The sequence below is a fragment of the Sphaeramia orbicularis genome, chromosome 15 (genome assembly GCF_902148855.1).
Source record: "Sphaeramia orbicularis chromosome 15, fSphaOr1.1, whole genome shotgun sequence".
In the NCBI taxonomy this organism is placed as follows: domain Eukaryota; kingdom Metazoa; phylum Chordata; class Actinopteri; order Kurtiformes; family Apogonidae; genus Sphaeramia; species Sphaeramia orbicularis.
Genome location: NC_043971.1, coordinates 29,794,259 through 29,817,234, shown reverse-complemented (window position 1 = coordinate 29,817,234; position 22,976 = coordinate 29,794,259). Strand labels below are relative to the sequence as shown.

Genomic DNA, 22,976 nt, shown 5'->3' with positions numbered 1-22,976 from the left:
AGTATACAGACTACACTTTGGACTATCACTCCATCCAAGACAGTTTGTCAGGGATGAAAAAGAAAGGGGAGGGTGGCACGCAGACAAAGCCATCACAAACACACTCACTTCTAGCCTGGTAGGTTATAGGCACAGAGATGAGATAGAATACAAACACCTCCAGCAGCTGCAGCGCCCATGAATACCAAAAGGACACTAAACATCACTTCTGTGTGGTTGATTTCACCTCCCATAGCTCTGAATGCATAAAACGGTCAATTTACAAGTCCCAGAATAAAAGAAAGAAAGAAAGAAAACAAATCCCATTCAAAAAAACTGGGGGAAAAAAAAAAAACACAGAGGGAGTTTACTGAAAGTAGCAACTTTTTTTCTTTTTTTGTTTTTTGAGATACAACTATTTACATGTAACCAAAGACAAGGTCCTTGAAACGGGTACAAACAATTTTTTTTTTCTCTTCCTGCGATTTTTCAAAATGACAACTCAGAAATATTGTATAAAATAAAAATATCAGCTTCGGGAAAAAAGTAGTCTAAGCATTTTAAATGTCCATTAACCAATATGTACAGGAGTATTTACAATCTAAAATTCCATTCAAACCAGATTTTGCAAAGGAATTGACAGTAAACAGAGTTTTGTTCACTGCAGCCCTACAAACCAGATAAATACAGGTATGGCTGTCATTCAATCAGTGATCATACGTGTGAGCAGTACAAGACATTGCTGCTTAACAGACAGAGGCATTTCAAAGGTTCAGGTGCATCAATACAGGTTAAAATGACCACAATGGAATAAATTAACGGGAGGCGGATGCACATTCTCTACAGTTGACACATCATAATGCGGTGAGAGTGAGGACAAAAGCACAGAGAGCTGGACATATAGAATTATCAGAAAACACCTGCTCAGAATCACATTAAAATCCTTACTTTAATAAATGCGGCAGTGGTTCTGATGAAATGTGGATTTAATCTGAAAAATCATAAAAGATGTGGCATATTCGTGTCCAGCCTCTGGCCTGTCTCATATGGGATGAAAAAAAAACAAGGTGGGAACTGTTTAAAATGATAATCATATGTCACCGGATAAAAGATTTTGCATTTACAAACAAGGAGAACTCATTAAATTAAATACATATTAAAAATCAACATCATTGCTATTACAAGGAAGCACAATTGTCATCTTTCGAGAAACCCAACCTATGCTGTAACAGTAGGTTTTTATCAAGATTTAAATTACCTAAAAAATACTAAAAAGATCCAAATTGATAATGAGTAAAAAGGAAAAGCTTCATGGTATAATTTCCAAATGCCATTATCAATGAAACACAAGAAAAGATGTGTTGGGTCAAAAACAAACAATTCATAGTTTGAGAAAGGGGTAAAACCCCTGAAAAAAAAAAAAAAAAAAAAAAAAAAGCTTAAAACAAAATAGCTTGCTAAAAACAGTTATGTAGCTTACTAACTTGCACAGTTCACAACATTAAAGGGGAAAAATGAGGAGCTTTAAAAAAAAAAAAAAAAAAGCTTTAAAATACTCTTTCCCTTAACATTCATCTCAAGCCAACTGCAAACATGTACTTAAATGGATGTATGCATTCAAATCATTCCACACAAGTTTACACAGACATCATTCTGAAATCCATGAAAAATATTGTTTTTTCATGCTGATCAATTACCTCTACCATGGTGCCGACATGGATAATCAAGAGATTAAAATGTAATGATCCATAAAATTTGATTCAAAAGGTTGACACTGCAGCTGAGCTTTGCGGTTGAGACCAGGAACAGACACTCAGCAGTGGGGAGGAGGCTTGAGCTTCGTCAGGGATGTTTCTGGAAGAGGTCTGCAGGGAGTCCATCTTCGACTTCAGCATTCCACAAAGTATTCAGATACTTGTGGGATGTAACCTTAACTAGTTATCCGCCTACTTCCCAGTTACCTGAGGATGAATCTGGATTATCCAAGTAGATCTGACTGAAGCATCTGCATGTCTGTCCATTTGCAGGGCTTTGGTTCAAGCTGTGCTCCAGAGACGGAGTGAAACATTTCTATTTGTGGTTGTGTGTTTACACATCAGTGTACGCCTTGATCAGTACAAATTTGGAGGGATCATGGCTCTGGGTGTTCGGATGAAGTCAAGGGAAGGCTGCTGAGACTCCGAAGACCCCTCATGGCTCCTGTCAGGTAGGGGGTACCAGAATAGCCTGGGATTCCTTTAATGTGCAGTCTGAATGCCAGTTAGCTGTGTGGCGGTCTGTTAACAGTGCTCCAGGTAGTCGATTACTCGAGAGATGGACTTCTGTCCTGTGGTGCCCATTGCACACTGAGAGAAGAGAACAAAAGAGGGGTGGAGATGTGAGCATGTTTTGGTGTTCTGGGAGGTCCCTGTGCACAGACAGTGCCAGTTATGAGGCCATTTTAGCCTGGGTTCACTTGATAAGATGAGTTATTGTTATAAACAGACGGCTCACAACCTCAGCTCTGATACAATGACTCTTATTCAAAGCTGCTGTAAAATGCACAGCAACCGCTCAATTTAATATTAATGAGTGAATCATTTTTCCATTACCATTCATTACACTATGTGAGTTATGTTGTTGAGTTAGACAAGAATCACATTTAATAGATAATATATTGGCATTTTTTAAAGAACAGTGGCACAAAGACTGCCTCAGGATTCAGACCTTTTAGATAGATCGGAGACTATTGACTCACATGAGGTAGGTCTAATGTCCATTCAACCCACGTTGGACTCATAACAGACTGACACTGGTTAAAGGTGTTATCTGTGTTAACATACAGACCCACGCCATGTCACACTCCTATGTGTACCAATGTTTACATTGAGATACTCTAATTTTTATCAGACTGATAGGGTGAACTGTGTACAGATGATAATATATTTCGTTCTTCAACTGGGAGATTTTATTGTACAACATAACTGACACTAACCTAATGATGTTTCTTTCTGACATGCTGCTAAGTATGCCCACACAGAATATCACTGCTGTCTCACACATTACTACTTTAAATGAACAGCCTACTAGCAGTGTGTTTTAGCCAACTCTGTGTTAGGGCATTAGTTACATGCTTTTCGCATTGACATGTTTCCTGCCAATGGACAGTGAGATGCAGATGGAACAACAGTCTCTGTGGCATCATCTCATCTTTACAGCCATTACCAATTCCTATCCATTTGTTGTAAAATAAACAGAAATTAAAACTTTCCATTTTATCTACATTACACCACTTCCTCTACCGAAAACTGACTGTGTGCATTTAGGAAACAATGGTGCAAAATCAGCCATTCTAGTTAAAATAATTGGTAAAGTTCTTTGGTCTAGTACTGAATTTGTCCTCAAAACATTTACAAGGTTTAATTCAGGCTGTACACTACTGCTCACGCTCAGTGTGTCCAATTAAACTCTCTTTTATCAATTCAATACAACGTGCCTAGAGGTATAAATTGTTTCAACATATTCCAAGTTTTCTAAAAACACCTCTGGTTTCAGTATTCTCTGTATTTATCACATTCAAATGATGGGTTATGAATAACAAATAATATTTTCTCCATGGTATTGCATGTCTATAATAAAATACAACATGTTTCTACCTGCTGTAGTTTAGTTTTTTTGAATGTTTCAAGTAGCATTGACAAACTGATACACTCACAGTGAGGTTCATGAAGCTCAAGAACTTCTTCAGCATTTCTGTCATGATGGAGAAGTCCCCTTTAGGTAGGTGCTGTCTCACAGTAGTCACATTTATCTGATGTACAAAGAGAGACCGGAAAAGGACACAAATCTCAGACTGAGAAAACCAAGCAAGACAATAAACAATACAAGATATGCAAGAATCCATCATTCACGGCTACAACATAAAAATAAATATCTACATGTTTGAGTGTTTTATTCTCACCTGGCTGCCCTGGCAGAGGCAACCCAGCAGCAGAGCTGTGTAGGAGGCAACAATGCTGTCTTCCATATGTTTGCCTGCATGCTGCAGAGCTACAAATACACAGGGGAGACGAAAAAAGCTTCTCGATTAGAGTTACATAAAATCCTCCTTTTGAAAGCAGAAGGGTTTCACACTCAAAAACTGCTGAATGGATAAAAATGTTTAGCTGAAAATAATCCCAGTGAGAGGAAAGCTATAATTCACTGTCCAGTTATCCAGAGGGTAGAAAGGGTAAAAATTTATATTCCAACTGTGCTGTTTTGAAATTATTTAATGAATCTATTTAGCTAATTTTAAAACAATGTATGACTTTCTCTGCTTATGCTTGGTGTAGACAAAGTAGTTCTATAAAGACCAAGTTTGTATCCCTTATTTTACCTACTTTAACTGAAATCAGCTAAACTACAGTGGACCCATCAAGAGGATACTTGTACATTTAAATTTTTTACAATGTAGTATTATACTGCAGATCCCTGTAACACTAATTAGTTGAGATGATGAGGGTAATACACTTTTTTTCACAAAATACTCATTACTGCAACATGAGGCTAAGTCAATTGGACTGCAGTTTTTATACCCAGTTCCTCTTACACGCTCAGAGACAACCTCAAACACAAGTGTCTACCTTTATTTAGGTCCAACTCTTCATCCTCCTCTTCTTTCTTCTCGCTCTCTTTCTTCTCAGTTTGGCTGTCATTGGTTTCGGCTGCCACCCACTGGATCTCTCCTGTGGACGTCTCCTGCCACTCTCCGCTTTGGTCCAGTGCCGGCTTTGGAGCCTCACTGATGAGGTCATCAGTCTTAGCCTCAGCCAGGATGGCAGCACGCTCCCTCTCCAGGAAGAGCTATGATATCAGGAGCAAAGAAACAGATGTAAATATAAAACACAAACTTAAATAGAGCCAAGAAGAGAAATAGAAGAATGGTGGTTAATAAGCACAATAGTCACCGGTTTTCCTCAAGTCTAGAATCAAGTGGGTATGCCAAATAACCTCTGGCTCATCTGATGGTTCTTTCCAATTTAATCACAAGTTTGTTCTCCAAGGATCTTTTCATATTTTAGAGAAGTGTGTACTAATGAGTCAGTCGGGCATAGTGTTTGTTTCTTTATGGTAATGTCAGTAATGAAGCAAAAATAATTAAAATAACATTGTCATCTTTTGAACCTCAGCCCTAAAAATGTGAGCATTCATTTATACTTGCTTCATTAGTGTTCAACCTTTTTCCAGATAAAATACAGAGCATCACATATGTGCAGTTATTTAAAAAGACACACAGGGTTAGAGGTTATGGCTGTGCAGTAGGCTATGTGGTGCTAAGGGGAAACTACTCTCAATGTGTTCTCAGAACTATATTAATATTGATTTTTCCACATGGCTGCTTACCACCAGAAGCTTCTGATTACATTCTGGTTTCAAAGGGTGTCATGAAAACCTTCTGTGCAGCTACATGAAATAACACAGTGACTGCTAAAATATTTATTAATGAGACCTGGCGCAGCTCCTACCTTCACCAGGGCGGCCAAAGCACCGGAGGGCTTGGGCTTCTCAGCGCCGTCTCCTGGAGTCTCTGCTGTGGCTGGTGCTGCTGACTCCACCGAGGTGTCTGATTGTGTCGGGTCAGCGGGTTGCATCAGGCTGTCTTCCAGACAGGTGTCTTCCACATTGTATTCCATGTCTACCAAACAATGTCGGTTTCTGGAACTGTACTCTACGAGGTTAATTAGTAGACCCAGACCCTGGTATGCAGAGGAAAAAAAACATTCAGAGCCAACATCTGTTATCTTTTTGGGTTGGGTTAAAAACAAAAAACAAATCACACAGCTCCTCTTTCGTCTCTTATCCAAGACAGTTGATCAGTTCTGTAATGATAAAGTCTCTTGGATGTGCGATGAAACGTTTTCAAGAACAAAACCAGTCCAGTTGAACTTCAAAAAACTACTAAGGGTGAAAAATGACCAGGGCAAATCAAACCTTACATAGACACACAGCTCTTATTAGCAATTTTTATATTATTTTGTTCCCTTGCAAGTGCCTTACCAGTACTCGCACGTCAAAGCGCTGTTCCTGTGGGATATAGCGTGGAACTCGGAGGACACAATTCAAAGCTGTAACTATTAGTTGCTCCTGTTCACCTGTCTTTGTGCTTCCCCACTCTGCAAAGAGAAATATGTTTATTAAGCTCTGCTCATACTTGTCATCAACAATCCCTGCTGAGCAACTGAAGACTGATGCTGAAACTGGAACTAAACATTGAAAAACAGATGCCCTAGCTGTTATTAATAAAGGATTAGAATGAAAAACAACAAAATCTAATTTGGGACGAAATATAGCCTGACCAAAATGTTTTCAATAATACCATTGTCATGGGTAAGGTTGAGCAGCACTCCTATAACAGCCCTCATGCAGTCCTCTACTGCCTTGCCCACGTTGCTGAAGCTGCAGTGAGGCAGCGCTGCACCAGATGATGACAAGGAGCTGTTGTTCAATGCCCTGCTGTAGCGCTGGATCATATCCTCACAGTAATGCAAAGCTCTAAAGGGACACAGAACAGCAGATTAATGAAAGGAAGTAAAGCATAGAGCTAAAAAGAGAAACAGACAAGATAAGTATAGATGAAAAAGACAGGGCACCTAAATGAGAAACATTAATTAGCAGCATTAAGTAGACACAGTTCCACAGCTTTATTTGACAGTCATGACCTTTTTTTTTTTTTAATTACATTTTTTTTAAACTATAGATTTTGTGCATTTACTTATACGTCTACAGTATTTAATGTGTACACCTACATTAAAGCAGATACACCACCATGACTGAGTAAAAACCTTAGTATCTGCTCTTGTCCAGTCAATAACTCCAACCTGCTCACCTGGCAGAAGAGATGATGAGTTGCGAATCTTTGTAGGCAATCAAGTAACTCTGATTCTCTGGGTTTTGCACTGTCACCTATTGGCAGAAGATGAATGAAACATAAATCAATTAAAGGGGACAGTACAGTAAAAGCAACAAAAGGAACAGGGAACGGTCAGAACAGTCGATTATCTTGGGCTTGGGTCAATAACATCTTTCACTTCCTAGTGTCTCCTGTCCTTGACTGTCACTCTCTGTGACTTTGTAAGGGGAAAACACAACTTGAGAGAAAATTACTTACACTTTCAAGCACTCTCAAACACCTCTCAGCCCCCCATAAAGATGCGACAAGATTCTCCTTGTCGTCCTCTTGGCTCAGGTTCTGCGCACATTCTTTTACTGTAGTAATACAGAGACACAAAAGAGGCACATGACATTTACAGTCGGTAATTACCTGAAAGTCAACGGTTATGACAATCAACCTTCAAAGTATTGAGGGGCAATATAGCCAACATCTATAATCATGGGATTGTTCTGTAATTCCAGGGTTCCTACAAGTTAAATTTAAGACCTTTTTAAGACGACTTAGGACAGAGTTTAACGCCCATTTCATTGCCTACTTCACAGCCATACTGGCAAAAGTTTGTGACTCCTAGAATTTAGGAAAGTTTACCTATTTACTCCAACACCTTGATTCCCTCCCTTACGAGTGATTTCTCACTGGGGGCTGTTAAGTCAGCAATAATTGTTTCCTAATTTCAATATAAATTATCAGGTTGGAACAGGTGGCACTGAGTAGACCAGTGGTTCTCAATCTTTTTCTGTCGGGCCCCCCTTTGGAGCACAAAAAATCTCCAAGCCCCCCCTCAACCCCAACAACATTGTACCTGTGGTACAATTATTACTTTTATTGAAAGAAACATCAATATCGTAAGAATACTTTTTGCTTTTCCTTGAATAATTTGTTGTGCAAATTAAAAATAACGTAGATTTTTGATTGAACAATACAAATGAACTCAACAAGACTGTTCCCTGAGACATTATTTTTCAAAATAAAAATAGGAAATGTGTAATTATCTTACAACTATGACAATAAGGTAGTTTTTTTTTAGAACAACAAACACATTTTGGTAACAAAGATGAACATTTTAACAATATCAATGGCTGCAATGAGCCCGTTTACACTGCACATCTGAGAACATCAAAGTGAAAACTGTACAAACTGTGCAAAAGCAGAAACACTGCACATTTTTCTTTTCCAGTCCAGTCCTTGTCCATTCTCCAAACCTAAACTCTTTGTCTAGTCTTGTGACAGATCACCATGGCAGTAGATTTATTTGGTGTACGTCCCTAAAATGAGTCCAGGGTGCTCCAACACTAAAACATTAGTTCCACCTGCTACATGTTTGAACCTGAAGAAAAAATGAACACCTAGGAATGATCCCATGCCCCCCCTGGCAAGCCTTTGCGCCCCCCACCTTTTGAGAAACACTGGAGTAGACCAACATTACTTTCTTTGCAGCTTGGACATTTCCCAGACAAATTTTAACACAATACAGTAAACAAGTTTTTGGCAACATAATTTAAGACCAACCATATCAAATTTAATACCTTCTAAAGACTTTTTAAAAGGTATTAAATGCAGATTTCAAGACTTTTAAGACTCCGTGGGAACCCTGGATTCATCATCATGTTTTACCCCATTTGATATTTTGTCTTCTTGTATTTGGAATTCTCACTCAAAAAACAACTGCACGTGCTGTCTCATGCAAGTCTGACTTTAGTTAGCACAGTGGAAACGTCAGAACAATTCGTATACCAGACTAATGCCCTGTTTCCACTACGTGGTATCGACTCGACTCGACTCGGCCTTTTTTGTGTTTCCATTACAAAAAAGGACCTGGAATCTGGTACCCGGCACTACTTTTTTGGTATCACCTCCGCCAAGGTTCCAGGACTGGGGACCAGATGCTAAAATGTGACGTGTACACACTGCAGACCACTGATTAGTCAGACAGTTTTCTCTGTGACCCGCCGTTTTACAAAAAACAGATGCGGAAGTGGCCAGTAAATATAGCGGTACATTAATCCACATGATAACAGCCCAAAACTACACCATGGTCGGTCGAGGAGATTCAGTCTTTGGTGGCCGATGTAAAAATTCAGACAAGACAACATGCAACGAGCGAGTTTATCAGCAACTCTCTGAGCAGACAAAACGGAAGTAACGCGCCGCATCCAGGTACTGTAAAGTCAGTAGTATCTTGTAATGGAAACGCTCTCCAGGAATACTGAGTCAAGTCGAGGTGGTTCCACGTAGTGGAAACGCGGCATAAACCAACAAAAAAAAAAAACAGTCTTTCCTACAGAATTTGTTTATCCTTCTTGAAAAATCACTGTTAAAATAAACTACATTCAGGGCTATCAAAACATTAAAATTTTGAGTTGGTGACGTAATTAACAATATTGCCCTTTATGCTGAAACTACAGTACAAGTCTAATAAATGTGCAACTCACAAAAATAATAAAATTGTCAAAAGTTTGTTTCTTCATTAATTTATTACAAACTGAAATGTTCATTTATTTTAGATTCATTAGACAAAAAGTGAAATAGTTCAAGGCTTTCTTGTTTCAGTGTTGATGATAACAGCTTACAGCTCATGTAAACCAAAAACAAAGTATCTCAAAATATTAGAATATTTCATAAGATCAATTAAAAAAGAATTTATAACACATCTTTCTGCATTTTTCTTAATAAAAATTGAACATGGCAGATATGACATGACTTACAAACTTTGCAAAATCAATAACCTGCTCTAATAACCAAAGTCCAAAATCAAAGTGCCATGTATACCATGTGCTATAACCATAAAAAGTCACAATTAAAAGACTACATAAAACATCAGTATTCAAAGCTCATTATTTAATTATTGTGCCAGTTGGATGATGTACACTGAAGAATGATGAAAGATGTAGAAATACTAATAAAAATGTGTTTTCTGCAAGTTTCACTCAACTGTTTTTATACCCAAATGGAGACTATCGCAATTATTTAGTGTTTAGTGATTATGTAGTAACTGTGACAGTTTAGGCACAGATATCCTCCATCTTTTCCTATCACACTGTACCTCAGCCGAAGTTTGCAAACATGCTTCAAAGTGCATTCCGTCCAACTCCACCATGCTAAGTAGTCCTACTGTGCAACTGACTGCACATAGTTCACAAGATTATGCATCATATCAGGAATGATAAAATCATCAGAGAATCATTCCCTGATTTACTACATAGCCTGCCCAGAATACAGAGTATATGGTAGAGCATATGGAGTATGTCCCAAAGTGCAACAGCATTTCCAAATTTCTGTTGGACTCTTCTGTTGGACTCAGGTGTGAAAAACTTGTTGCATCCTTCCCAAGAACACTCATGACTACATTAGCATAAAAAGGTGCTTCTACTCAATACTGAGCTAAGGGTCTAAAAACTTGTGGCCATGCAATATTTCAGTTTTTCTTTTTTCAATCTGCAAAAATGTCCACAATTCAGGTTTTTTCTGTCAAAATGGGGTGCTGTGTGTACATTGAGGGAAAAAAATTACTTAAATGATTTTAGCAAATGCCTGCAATATCACAGAGTGAAAAATTTAAGGGGGTCTGAATACTTTCCGTACCCACTGTACCATCAATTTACTTGATCCTACACAGACGTAATCAATCCCACAAGTAGACAACCTTGTACTTCCACATGAGCACAAGAGAATCCCACACACCTACCTTTGTCCACAATGTGGTCCAGGCCTCCAAGCAGCCTCAGTTCTTCTTTGAACCAATCCCCAGCTCTCTTAGAAGTCAGAGAGAGCAATGTCTCCATAGCAAGGTGACCCGTCTAAAAAAAAAAAAAAAACGCATAGAAACACACATTATCACCATTAAATCTTGACCTGGAAAGCACTTTGCCCTGAGGGTGAAAGACACAATAAAACTTACATTTTGAGCATGTTTCTACTCTTTTCATCTTTAATTTCCTATACACCAATGTTTTTCCACATTGGAATCTGCCACACTAATAGACTCTAATGAGAATTTGAGAATAGCTTTATATTAACCCTCTGTAAGACTGGAACATATTTGGCAGTCATCATTTTCATTTAATTACAATTTACTGGTACTCTCCATTTTATAAGACTGCTATACACTAAAAACTAAACCATTTCTTGAATATAGACATACAAAGGTAAATGTACCTGAAAATAAAATAATCCAAAATACAGATATCCCTGATACACTAGAGCACCAAAGGATACGCTTATAGTTGTAGTTATAATTATCATTTTTATGTCAATGGTTCGAGGCATGGGTACATCAACAGCTTGTAAATTATGTTTAAAGGAACCCACCGTGATATTTTCCAAGTCAAGGTGCCTGTTGTGTACTGTTTCACACAGCTTCCTGATCTTTTCCTTAACCTTGTCCACTTCCTTTGCAGTGAGCTGATCCTGGTGGGCTGAGTAATCCTGGTCCATCTCCAGCAACTTGATCATTAACTCTAGACAAGCCCTGTCCAGATCCATGTTAAGACGATCCCGGCTCAGAATGTACATCAGGGCGGCTGTGCACAGTGCAAGGTTCTGGTGGAACAACAGAGATCAGCATTAACAAAATTGTTTTAGTGGCAGAGGAAACAGACACTGACTCAGAAGTCTCAGTGTGAAAAATGCAAGACTTTTCATAAAGGAGTAAGAAAAACAGGAAGAACAGTAGTAGTGTATGTGTATAACATGATGTGCTGCGTATTTTTAATATCCCTCTGCCAATTATAGTGTAAGATTCTGTTGAAAGTTACTGCCCTATAATTTATATTAGATTGTCTTGGTGTAAATTTTGTGCGGAAATCTCAATGCATTCTGCAGATCATGCAATTACAACGTTGAAAGGACATGTCACCATTTGACCTTGAAAAAGTAGGTCAAGATCACCTATTTTCAATAGGTTTCTGTTCCATGCCAAGATGCATCCACAGTATAAATTTCGTGCAGATATGTCAATGCATTCTTCAGATGATACCATTACATTATTGAATGGACAGACAGACAGACAACAAAACGATTACAATAGCCCTTTGGCCCAAAGTTGGCCGAGGTGTAAAAATTAAAGGTCTCAAAAAATACTATTTAAAGTCGATTTAAACTGTAATCAAGACCTCAAGACTTCTATGTAATAGTGAAATAAATTATTGGCAGTTAAATAGCTGTGGGTCCTTGAAGCTAAAATATCCTCTCCCTCAGCAAATATTGTGGAAATGTCTTTGATTGTGGCATTAAAACAAATGTCATCCTCTTCACACTAAATACAGCAAAGCTCTTTTGTTTCCATTAAGTTTATCTGTTGAATATAGGTCACTCTATTATACAGTTAAGCTTAGCCATTACAGTAAAATCAGAGGCCTACCAGAAAAGCAATTTGCTTGTGGAAAAAAAAAAAAAAAAATCATAGTATTAACTGTAATATTATAAAAGCCTATGTATGCAGAGTTGATTGATGCGCGTAAAATCTATTCTTAATGTCCCTAAACGTAACTGGGTGAAGTGGGATCTACTTGCAATACTGTTTCAATCAGAGGTCGATGAGTGTTTTAAGACCATCTTAATTATATTACATATTGTCAGAGAATCAGATGACAGGGGAAGTCTACTCACTGGGTGCTGTGGAGCATCACTGAGGATTTTGAAGACCTGTGCCACTTTTCCTCTGGCTCGCAGGTGCATCCTGAAACTGGGCATGGCACATCGTGTGGCCAGGCTGATTATACTAGATCAGTATGAAAGGGAAGGCAACAAGAGAGAGATGGAATGCAGAAATGTCACATTTTCTGTTTTGTAATTTTACCTTTTCTTTTTCAACCTCTACTCTTCGCCTGTCTAAAGATTGAACAACATCCCAAGGACTGAATTTCCCACAGCCTCTGATCAAACGCCAGCATCAAGGTTGACTCTGCTGTATGGATTCCATTTTCACAGCAGCAGAAGCTGGATATTTTATGTCACAAAAATATAACTTTTATTACAACCAGCATTAAAGGAAAGCAAAGAGGAAAGTGGGACATTGAAATAGGAAACTGCACACAAAGAAAAGGGCAAAATATGATTATACAAAGTGCTTAAAGTTAAAGTTCCTTTCAGGATCCATAAAAAAAAAAAAAAAAAAAAAAAAAAAATTTGCTTAAAAAAATTAAATCACAAAATTAAAACTAACAGTGGAAATTTCTGAAGCAAAACTGCGAAACTGTCACCCATGGTTGACTAATGCAGTAGTGAATCATGGTCTTTGAAGGTTACAAAGAAATGTATTAAAATTTATAATTTTTTTTTTTATTCATTTATTTAATTACTAAGACTTGGTTGAAACTGTTTCAGGGAGCTGTTGATTTAATTCCATCCAAATGAAGTGAACGAATATTACTATTTTATACTGCTCTGTCAGAATTTGCTTTACTTAGAGGTTTTTCCAAAATGAAACAAAAATATATTTTCATCATCTAAAGCAGCTCTTCTAATTTCTTCAGAAATAAGTGAAGAGAAGCATGAAAAGGATTTAGTGATCGACAAGTACAGTTTCTTCAAGTTTCATTAGGTATCTGATCCTGCTCTGACAAAATTGAGCATAGTCAAGAAAATGTGGAAGAATATTTGCCATAGCAGACTGAGTGCCACTTGTCAGAAAGGCATTAAGAAGGCATCGTTAGGAATCTTGTTCCACTTACCTAAGGCATCTTGTGTTGAGTGGCTGACTGCTTTTCAGCCCCGTCTCCAGGTACTCAAAGTCATCTGTGAACTCTTGATTCTCTCCAAACTCCACCACATCATTGAAGTGTTTCACATGCTGCACCACTGTGTACAGCTGGTGGAGGGGGAGTCGGGTTAATTACAGCTAATTGCAGAGCAATGCATCTGTCCAGAAGCACAATCTCACAAAACTCACACATGCAGTGTTACAGAATTGCGCTTATTGTTAAATTCCACTCTATTGGTTCCATTAGGACCAATGGCTGACTGTGCTAATACTCCTCATCAATAATAGCTCAGCATGTGGACTTTGGGCTTAATCAGCAGTTCCCACTGTATATTTGTCGGTATCAGCGGTCATGCTGTATGCGGACTGATGTGAACTGCAGGAGAGTTTAAATTAAAAACAGCACTCATTGCTGCCTCCAACCCACATTGGGTTTAAAATGAACAATGGTAAGCTTGACACTATGCTCCATTGAATGCTAACCCTTGATAGCCTGCATTAAATCGCTATGAGCATCTTGGCTGGGTATAACGACGGATTAATTCTTAACAGCATGCAAGCAAATGTAGTGAAAACTGCAAACAAATCATTTATCTGCAAAGGATGCAGCATCTCTCCTGCAACTGTTGCCTAGTTTTAGCGCATTTATTGTGAATCAAAAAACGATCTATCTTAGGACTCACCTCTTTGTGCTCCTTCCTGCATTTGAGTGCCGTGACAATGTCCTGGTTGGGTCGTGTAGGGATGGTCTCTGACTTAATCACTTTGGGCGGTGGTGGAGGGGCTTTGAACAAGCCATCATCTTTATGGGAGTTGCTGTCTTTGCTGCTGCTCGATAAATGGCCTGAGGAAGGAGAAGGAGAAATGGGCTCATACCAAAGTAACAAAATCTGTTAATGACATGTCTGGGAGATTTACCACTACTGAACAGTTTGTTAAGCACACAAGCCTTTAATAAGTGTTGTTAACAGATGCCAGATGAGGTAGCACAAACTTAACAACTTTCAAAATCCCAATTGATTCTGATTAGCTTCCCTCTATGCAAACACTAGTTTACATGGGCTGATGATAAGTAGAAAATAAATATAAAGCAAGGCTCTGCTGACTGAAAAATAACTCCAATTGAATAAAGAGAGACTAATTACAGAAATTTATACACAACTGTTGACTAACAAAAGAACACTATACAACAAACTAGACCGAATGAAATTGGTATCCAAGATGCTGCAGTTATTAATTTGCTTTATGCAACTCTGTACAATATTGCCTCCTATGGCACTTATGCATGTTCATCACAAATATATTAAATCAGACATAACAGTATGACTACTGACAGGAGAAACAGTCATTCATTCATTATCTGAACCAGCTTTATCCTCACTAGGGTCACTATCCCAGCTACTTGTGGGCGAAGGCGGGGTACACCCTGGACATGTCACCAGTTCATCATAGGGCTGACATATAGAGACAAAGAATTACGCTCACATTCACACATATAGGAAATTTAGATTAACCGATTAACCTATCAGTGCATGTCTTTGGAAGGTGGAAGGAAGCCGGAGTACTCAGAGAGAACCCACGCAGACATGGGGAGAACATGCAAACTCCACACAGAAAGGTCCCACCCTCATGAGAAACAGTAATAATATTGATTATTTTAATACAATGGTACCTTCCACTTTGTTTGTTGCATTTATAAAGCAGAAAGTGAACATTTAATCATTGAAGCTGATATCTGCTGACAGTAATCCTCCCATATCATTACAATATCAACATCATGTGCAACTATATTTCAAATATGTAAATAATATATAAGTGTGGAACAAGTAACATAAATAGATTTTCTTTTATATTTCCAGTTTCACTCTTGAATGCTCTGTCTGTCTTTTGCACTTTGTTTTTTGTATTTTGCTATTGTTAACATTACAGTTTCCCCAGAGTGGGATGAATGAAGTCATATTTTTTTCTTATGTGTTGGAACCAGCAAAATGAGCAACATAAAGAACTGAGTGACTTTGACAATAGCTGTATTGTTACGGTAATGACTGGGTCAGACCATCTCTACAACTGCAGGTCTTATTGGGTGTTCCTGGTCTGCAGTGGTTAGAACCGAAAAACAAAATGGACTAAGGACGGACATCCCAATCTAAGTACAATTGATCATATGTGGGAGCTGTTGGACTAATCAATCTGATCCATGGAGGTCCACCTTTCTATTTCCAGGACTTCAGGGAACTGCTGCTAATGTTTTGTTGCCATATACCACAGCACACCTTCACATGTCTTGTGGATTCTAGGCTTCAGGTCAGAGAAGAAAAAGGGGAACCTTCACAATATTAAACAGGTGATAATAATGTTCTGCTCCCTTAGATGATCGACTGGTTGAGATACGGTTGTTGTTCTTTAGATCACCTTCAGTAGGTAAGATCAGGAGATGCTCTGACCCAGTGATTTGACCATCACAATTTCACCCTTGGCAAAGTTGCTCTGATCCTTACTCTTGCTGTTTTTGCAGTTTCCAATACATCAACTTCAAGGTCTACATTTCACTTGCTGCCTTATATAACCCGCCCACTGACAGGCCCCATAGTACTGAGCTCAATATATTAGTAGAGTTGCTGATAACTACTACAGTGACATCTTACCGGAGCAGTCTGAGATCGGGACAGCGGAGGCACAGGTACCTCCTCTGGTTCAGGTTGGTTCCAGTGGCGAGCATTGTACACAGCTTTAGCAGGAGACTAGAATTTGGCAAAAAAGTAACTATTATTAGAAAGAATGAGTCCCATGGAATAGCTGACTTATATCTGTGATCACAGGGGAAGAAAATGAAAAGTGAATACATTTTCCAATATTTTTAACATTCAATGCACCAAAACTACACCGCAGACTTCCATTCATGCGCAAATTGATGTCTATTCAGAGACACTATATTGCCTTCTTTATCACCATAAACCATTCCAATACAGAACTCATGTTGTTGTTGCAGTTTAGCACTAAGAAGTATTGCACAGTGAAATGATAACCGAGTGAGACAAGAGCAACCTCAGTGTGGAACACAGTAGTCCCCAAGCAGTACAAAACAGTACCACAAGTGACACACTGTGTTACTCAATTATACAACCCAAAGAAAATATACAAGGGTTTGTTGATGATGAAGAAACAGTAAACATGCAGAACTAGATGACAATTCCACAAATAACCAAAAACAATAGCAAAACATGATCCAAATTGCCAGACCAAATATGGATATTACATAAACACCACAAATTAGAGCTGAACAAGTAGTGCCATGCTCCACAAACCCCATCCCTCACACATATTGTAGCTTATTTTGGCATGGATCCAGCTGATGTCAGCATATCAATTGTCTCTATATATGTGCCAAGTTTGAAGTCAATTGAAACAAAATTGATGTTTATATAGAACTTGAAATTTAGCTCATTATAAGTAAATGGAAGAAGAAAAAAAGATTTTAAAAATTAATTAAAAATCTGAACTTTGACCTACTTTTCCCAGATGTAACCACATCTATTCTGGGTCACTGGCAATCTATAAACCCAAATTTGGTATGAATTAAAAAAATAGTTTTGCTGCTAGAATGTTAAACAAACAAACCAAACCAAAAACAATACCCTTTGCCTCCCTTCCTGGGGTCGGGGTAATAATTCTGATAAACTTCAGATGGACTGAGTGGTAATAATTGGAAGCTGCCACACAGTAGCCCATGTTCAACAAACAACATTCAAGTGTAGAGTATAAAATAGAGGAATGTTTATCAAGTAGGTCACCTTAACCTTGGAATTGGGAATTTCAGTCCTGATAGAATAGGCAGGTTGGTTAAAACACTCCTGCTCAGTCTGATCACAGCTTTCAATCAAATCTGCATCAATCAGAGTGGATCAAACTTTGTTCTCGAATCACACTGAGTAATCACAAAACAGTCAGATGAACACTTGCTCTCATATTTACTAAATAAATGATTTTGGTGCCACAAGACTCAGAAAATCAGTTTAGAAAATCAGAATGCTAAGTTCCGTCCCATACCTTTTTAGGTCCACTGAAGATCTTTTTGGTTCCACTTCCAAATTCCTTGGATTTTTCACTTGACTTCCCTGAGCGTCCTTTTTGTCCCTCTGTGCCACCAGGACTTGAGTCATCAGAGAACTCAAAAGCATCTGTTGTAGAAACCAGATTGTTAATGGCAAGAATCTACAATAAAAATGTTAATGGACTGGCAAAATTAAGGTTTAGACAGTTACCATATGGTCAGGAAGCAATTTACTGAACAATAACAGCAGATAATTGAAACTTGCATCAGACAAAACATTGCCATGATTTCTTTACCATTAGTTCATTTGGAAAATACTGGCTCACCTGTATTACTGCTGGCCTGGCTGTCCTGAGAGTCACTGGTGTGGGGGCTGTCCACACTGGAGCTCAGTGTGGCCAAGGCCGCAGCGGCCTTCTTTTTCTTCTTCTCTTTGGCCTGGGAGCTTTCCTCATCACTGTCACTCTCACTGAGGTCATCAAACCCAAAATACTTGATCTTGTAACTACTTTTTCCTGCCAGGCCACTTTCTGAGCCCTCCTCCCCCTCCTGATCCTCTTTGTCCTCAAAGCCAAAGAACTCCAGCTTGGTCTCAGCCTTAGTCTTCTTGGTCTTTGTCTGTGTGGGCCTGAAACTTGAAAGACACATCATGACTATTTTACTTTTGTTGTCTTATCTTGTTACGTTTTTTTTCCCTCTAAATGGAGATGCATGCAAATCTAGGGGAAAGACGAAAAAGACTCAAAAGTCATTCCAAAAGAAAGTATTCAAAAATAATTATCTGTCACATCTCATTTTTGAACCAAATTAAATTTTATTATGACAGGTTATCATAATAAACATACATATCACATAGTGGCAATTAATATGCAAGTATTAATGAATATAGTGACGTATCACAATAGATAATGACAGTAAAGCAAAATAGTTCTTTTATGTAAACTGTAAGGTACTAAACCTTAAACTAAGCATTGTTAACATTAGCATAGGCAGAAATGCAAATAATATGAGAATTAAGATTCACTTACCGACTATGTTTAGGCGGAGGAGCGTCTGATTTCTTCTTCATCTGACCAGCATCCCCATGGTCAGCAGGCGTAGCTGGAGTAACCAGTTCATCCATGCTGCGTTCCATTGAGTCCTGGATGGTGACATTGCATACTGACAGGCAGGAGGGATGCAAAACCGTGTAGTCCCGTACCCTCCCACCACCCCTGCCTGCAGGCTTGGCTGCAGTACTAGCTTTGGCAGCAGTACTACTTGAACTGGCTGAAAGGACACTGTTTGATTTATCTTGTACACTCGCTGTTTCAGGAAGCTTGTTATCATTGTTGTTTTCAGCAGATTCAGAGGACATTTTGTTGGGCCGATTAGGCCGCTGGTATTTCTTGCAGTTTGAGGCCCTCAGGGTAAATGGGGATGGGGGAATATTGTCCACTGGTTCTGGTGGGGGATCTACAGGTGCTTCCAGCTCAGTATTTGTAGTCTCTTCTGATGGCAGTCCATCATAAGAAGAAGCAGTCTGGAAGTCTCCACTACCACCTGGTGCATCAGAGGATTGTTTACTGTAAAGGGAGCCGTCTGTTCTAGACAAGGAGAAGATGGACTTCTGCGTCCCTAACGAGTTCTGATCATCTGATCGGACTGTGTTTGAAAAAGACGGCACATTTGTGGGTTTCTGGTTGCTATTGGATGTGTTTTTGTACCAGGGCTGGTTATTTTTCAAAATCTTCACTTCAGATGTAATCTTACCTAAGAATGAAGAAAAATTCACACATGGTTACATACACCAGCTGACAGTGCAAATTAACTAAGATATCATTTACTACAAATTCTATAACACCCTTTTCTATTAAAATATAATATTCATGATTAATTTAAATTATGTGGCAAGTTCCTTTGAACCATTTGCAACTTACTGCTCATTGTGGCTGTCGAGCTTGTGGTGCCCTGCGAAGAAGTAACCACAGATGCTGGCCCACTGCCCTCCACTGGTGTTGTTTTTGTCACATCCTTTTCATTGACGTTTGGCTCAGGCTCACCATGAGAGACTTCAGTCTTGGACTCGTCATCACTATCAAACCCAAATGGATCTTCTTCACTGTCGCTGTCCTCTAGCCTAGGTCTCTTAGACATTTCAGGAACATCAGGTTTTAACACAGGCCTTTTGGCTCCAAGCTGAGCCTTGTAGGTGGTCTCCCCCCATTTGGTGGTCAAAGTGGGTTTCCTATTGGAAAAGACCTCTTCAAATTTTGAATTAGCCTCTCCTCCCTTGCGGTTGTATGTTTTACCAAATCTGGATGTCATGTTGCTTTCTGTTACATATTCCCTATAATAAAAGCAGAGAAAATTTAGCATTCATCACAGCATTAAAGTGTTAAACTATATGCACAAACCTAGGGCAATGTGCACAGTCTGAATTTGGTTTTGAAAGAAATACTATACTCAGACACAGGCAAGAAGAATCCATGATTACAAATTTGAAATATATTATTACAGGTTTAAGTATTACTCTGTCAATTATTCTTCAACACTTCAAACCAAAACTGGAGTTATATTCTTACACAAGGAACATTTAATATGAAGACCTTAGATAGATAGATAGATAGACAGATAGATAGATAGATAGATAGATAGATAGATAGATAGATAGATAGATAGATAGATAGATAGATAGATGTGTGTGAAGTGTTTCCATTTCAACTACAGTAATTGGTAGCTTAGTAAAACCATACCTCAATATACAAGTCGTACTCGAGGAAAAATATTTCAGAAACTTGCTTGACACTATTGACTATCTAGTAATATTGAAATATACTGATTGTGCAATTAGCCTAGCACTAGCGCCAATCTGATGGTACGCAAGAGGAGTTTCCTTGTGTTAATAACGATCATTACTGCAGCGCTGGCGATTTAAACATGGGGTTGCACATTAGGTGTTAACTTTTGGCTAAGCGCACACAAGTTAGCATAGCTATCTTGCTAACTCGAACAACCTTACTTTTGCAATATTGGTATCGGTCAGACGTAAATGAGCCTTATCAAGAAGCTACAGCCCATAAGAGCAACTTTTTTGCACACTGGGAGTTAATTATACTATCTCCCATAACTGGACATGAGTCTTATGTGCTTAACATCACTGTTAAGTCGTATGTGTCTATGAACTCTAGCTAGGCCTGTCCCTGCTTGTAAAGTTATTATAAAGTTAGCCGTTAGCTCTGGCGCTGCTAAACTGTGCTAACAGGAGTCCCGTGTTTACATTTCACGTTTAATGCACCAGATGTCAGAACTTCAACGTTTTAATGATTGCAAGTTGACTAACGATACACATATACAGGCATGCAAAGCTATAAAAAACGTCGTAAGTTCAAAGGAACAACAGCTCTCTCAGTATTACCTTTCAACTCCGGCGAGTAGCTAACCGTCCGCTTGTTTTTTAGCCAGCCGGCTAGGCCTGATCTCCCACTCGCGCACAAATCAAGCGGGTAAAGTCCGTTCAGCGCAGTAAAAACAGCACTAGAAACACATCTTTACATAGAATATGTCCAAATGAATGTATCTGGAGCGAAATGAAAGCAGTCTAAACGTTTACGTCGCTACTATACTTTAAATATAGTTCATAATCCGGACTTTTTGCATTTTGTAGAGCTACTGACGGCCATTAAAATATCCCCTCCCTCCTCGTTCCCTGGCAAGACCCCCGTGTCGTACGTCTCGAGATAGGAAGGTAACCAATCAGAAGAGTGGATGTTGTAAGGCGTACGAATACTAGTTTAGTAAGAGGAGCTGTTATTGGTTAGACATCTGCAATCAAAATAAACAACAGGGGGCAGCAGAGGACCATTTGCTTCCAATTTGAAAAAGTGCCAAAAGGTTTTGAGGGGAGGAGCAGCTCGGCTCTTAAGGGGTAAGCGATGTTTGCAACATTGCCCCCAACCTGTTATTTCTCCTGAATAAAAATATACATTATTCTGTCTATATTCAATCTAAGTGCATATTGACCCGAAAGCCTTATTAAAAATACAACTGAGAAAAACACAATAATATAAATAGAAAAGATAATCAGTGGTGGTGAAAACAATGGTTCAAATACGGTACAAATCATCTGAATCTACAGGTGCCTATAGTAAAAGAAAGTGATGCAAGGAAGTAAGACACACAATAGCTTTATAAATCAATAAATCCAGTGTTTGCTATGACTTACACAGAGACAAATCAATTCAGGTTTGACGTACAGCTTAAAATGATGAGAATTATAGTTATGTCCTGTAATAAAGGTTAGGGAAAAACATCACTCAGAGGACTGAAAGATGCATGTAGAGAAAATCACTGTGATCTAAAACTAATAAAAATGTAGCCTCTGTATCATTTGTTTCCCCTTATAAAGCTCAGAAATCTCAGTTTGTTGTTGTGAAAGAATAGTTTGCTGTCCAGTAAGATAATAGAAACAACTTTTACTCACATCATGTAAGAAAAATTTACTGTTGTTGTTGTTATTTTTCATCACAATTTCATTTCAATTTTCACAACTAGCTGCCTACATGTTTTGTTTTGTTTTGTTTTGTTTTTACCCATGAAGACCCAAACAGCCACTGGAGACCAAAACCATCTACTGATCTAAACTGATTTACCCTTTGATCCACTAATCCGATCAATACATGTAAATAATTGATTTAAAATACAGTTTGTCATCTTTTCATGGTCATCAGATATGATGCATTTGGATGTTCAGAGACTCCATAGAGAACATGGAAACACTGTCATCTTCTACAACACTGATTCACCGGTAAAACCCATGGACTTGGAGCAATGATAGTGGATGGAGATGCTTGGTTTATGTTAAGTTAGTGATATATTTTGCTGAAAAAGTCACTTTTTCTACAGTTTTCTCAGTTTCTGATATAATAATCCTCAACTACAATCTAAGCTTTTATGAACATCTATATGATCAGTAAATTAAACATAGGAAAATACCTGATTTGTACTGTAAAACACAAAATACAAAGGATAATTTTATAATAAATGGTGATAAATCACTTAAGAAAAGTTAAATATAGAGAAAAAAAACTATTTTGGAACTGCCACAAAAGTAGCTCTGGGTCTTTATGGGTTAAGATCCTGATGTTTCGAAGGATACAAATACAACAGGTACAGTTATAGAGTCCTTTTCATGTGTCGGATCTAATTTTTAATTCTGTCCAAATTCATCATTTAATAAGCCCTTCCTGGAATTAACATTGGATTGGACACATGGACACGTGAAATTCCAAGAAACCCTCAAGGTACTTTCTTTTGAATCATTTCAAATGCCTTTATTTTTGTGTCCATTTAAT

General features: G+C 38.4%; 1 protein-coding gene across 1 annotated transcript; it reads right to left on the bottom strand.

The window, feature by feature from the left end:
* Nucleotides 1–413: 413 nt before the first annotated feature.
* Nucleotides 414–21,334, bottom strand: wapla (WAPL cohesin release factor a). Its single transcript, XM_030155880.1, has 20 exons — nt 21,041–21,334; nt 19,563–19,972; nt 18,672–19,395; nt 17,970–18,277; nt 17,640–17,770; nt 16,238–16,333; nt 14,276–14,461; nt 13,564–13,700; nt 12,500–12,611; nt 11,201–11,431; nt 10,578–10,689; nt 7,109–7,206; nt 6,827–6,903; nt 6,317–6,492; nt 5,998–6,113; nt 5,466–5,696; nt 4,584–4,803; nt 3,920–4,008; nt 3,674–3,769; nt 414–2,324 (listed from the first exon to the last, which is right to left on the bottom strand). Exons 2-20 carry the CDS (start codon nt 19,948–19,950, stop codon nt 2,259–2,261), a joined length of 3,594 nt encoding a protein of 1,197 aa, XP_030011740.1. The 5' UTR covers nt 19,951–19,972; nt 21,041–21,334; the 3' UTR covers nt 414–2,258.
* Nucleotides 21,335–22,976: the final 1,642 nt, after the last annotated feature.

Bases quoted from the DNA above. Each gene is read 5' to 3' on its own strand.
- wapla (XM_030155880.1), bottom strand. From the start codon at position 19,950: ATGACATCCAGATTTGGTAAAACATACAACCGCAAGGGAGGAGAGGCT. The intron at 6,904-7,108 runs GTAAGTAATTTT...TTCTGCCAATAG, and splicing joins GTTTGAGAGTGCTTGAAAGT to GTGACAGTGCAAAACCCAGA. The intron at 3,770-3,919 runs GTGAGAATAAAA...TTTGTACATCAG, and splicing joins GCCTCTGCCAGGGCAGCCAG to ATAAATGTGACTACTGTGAG.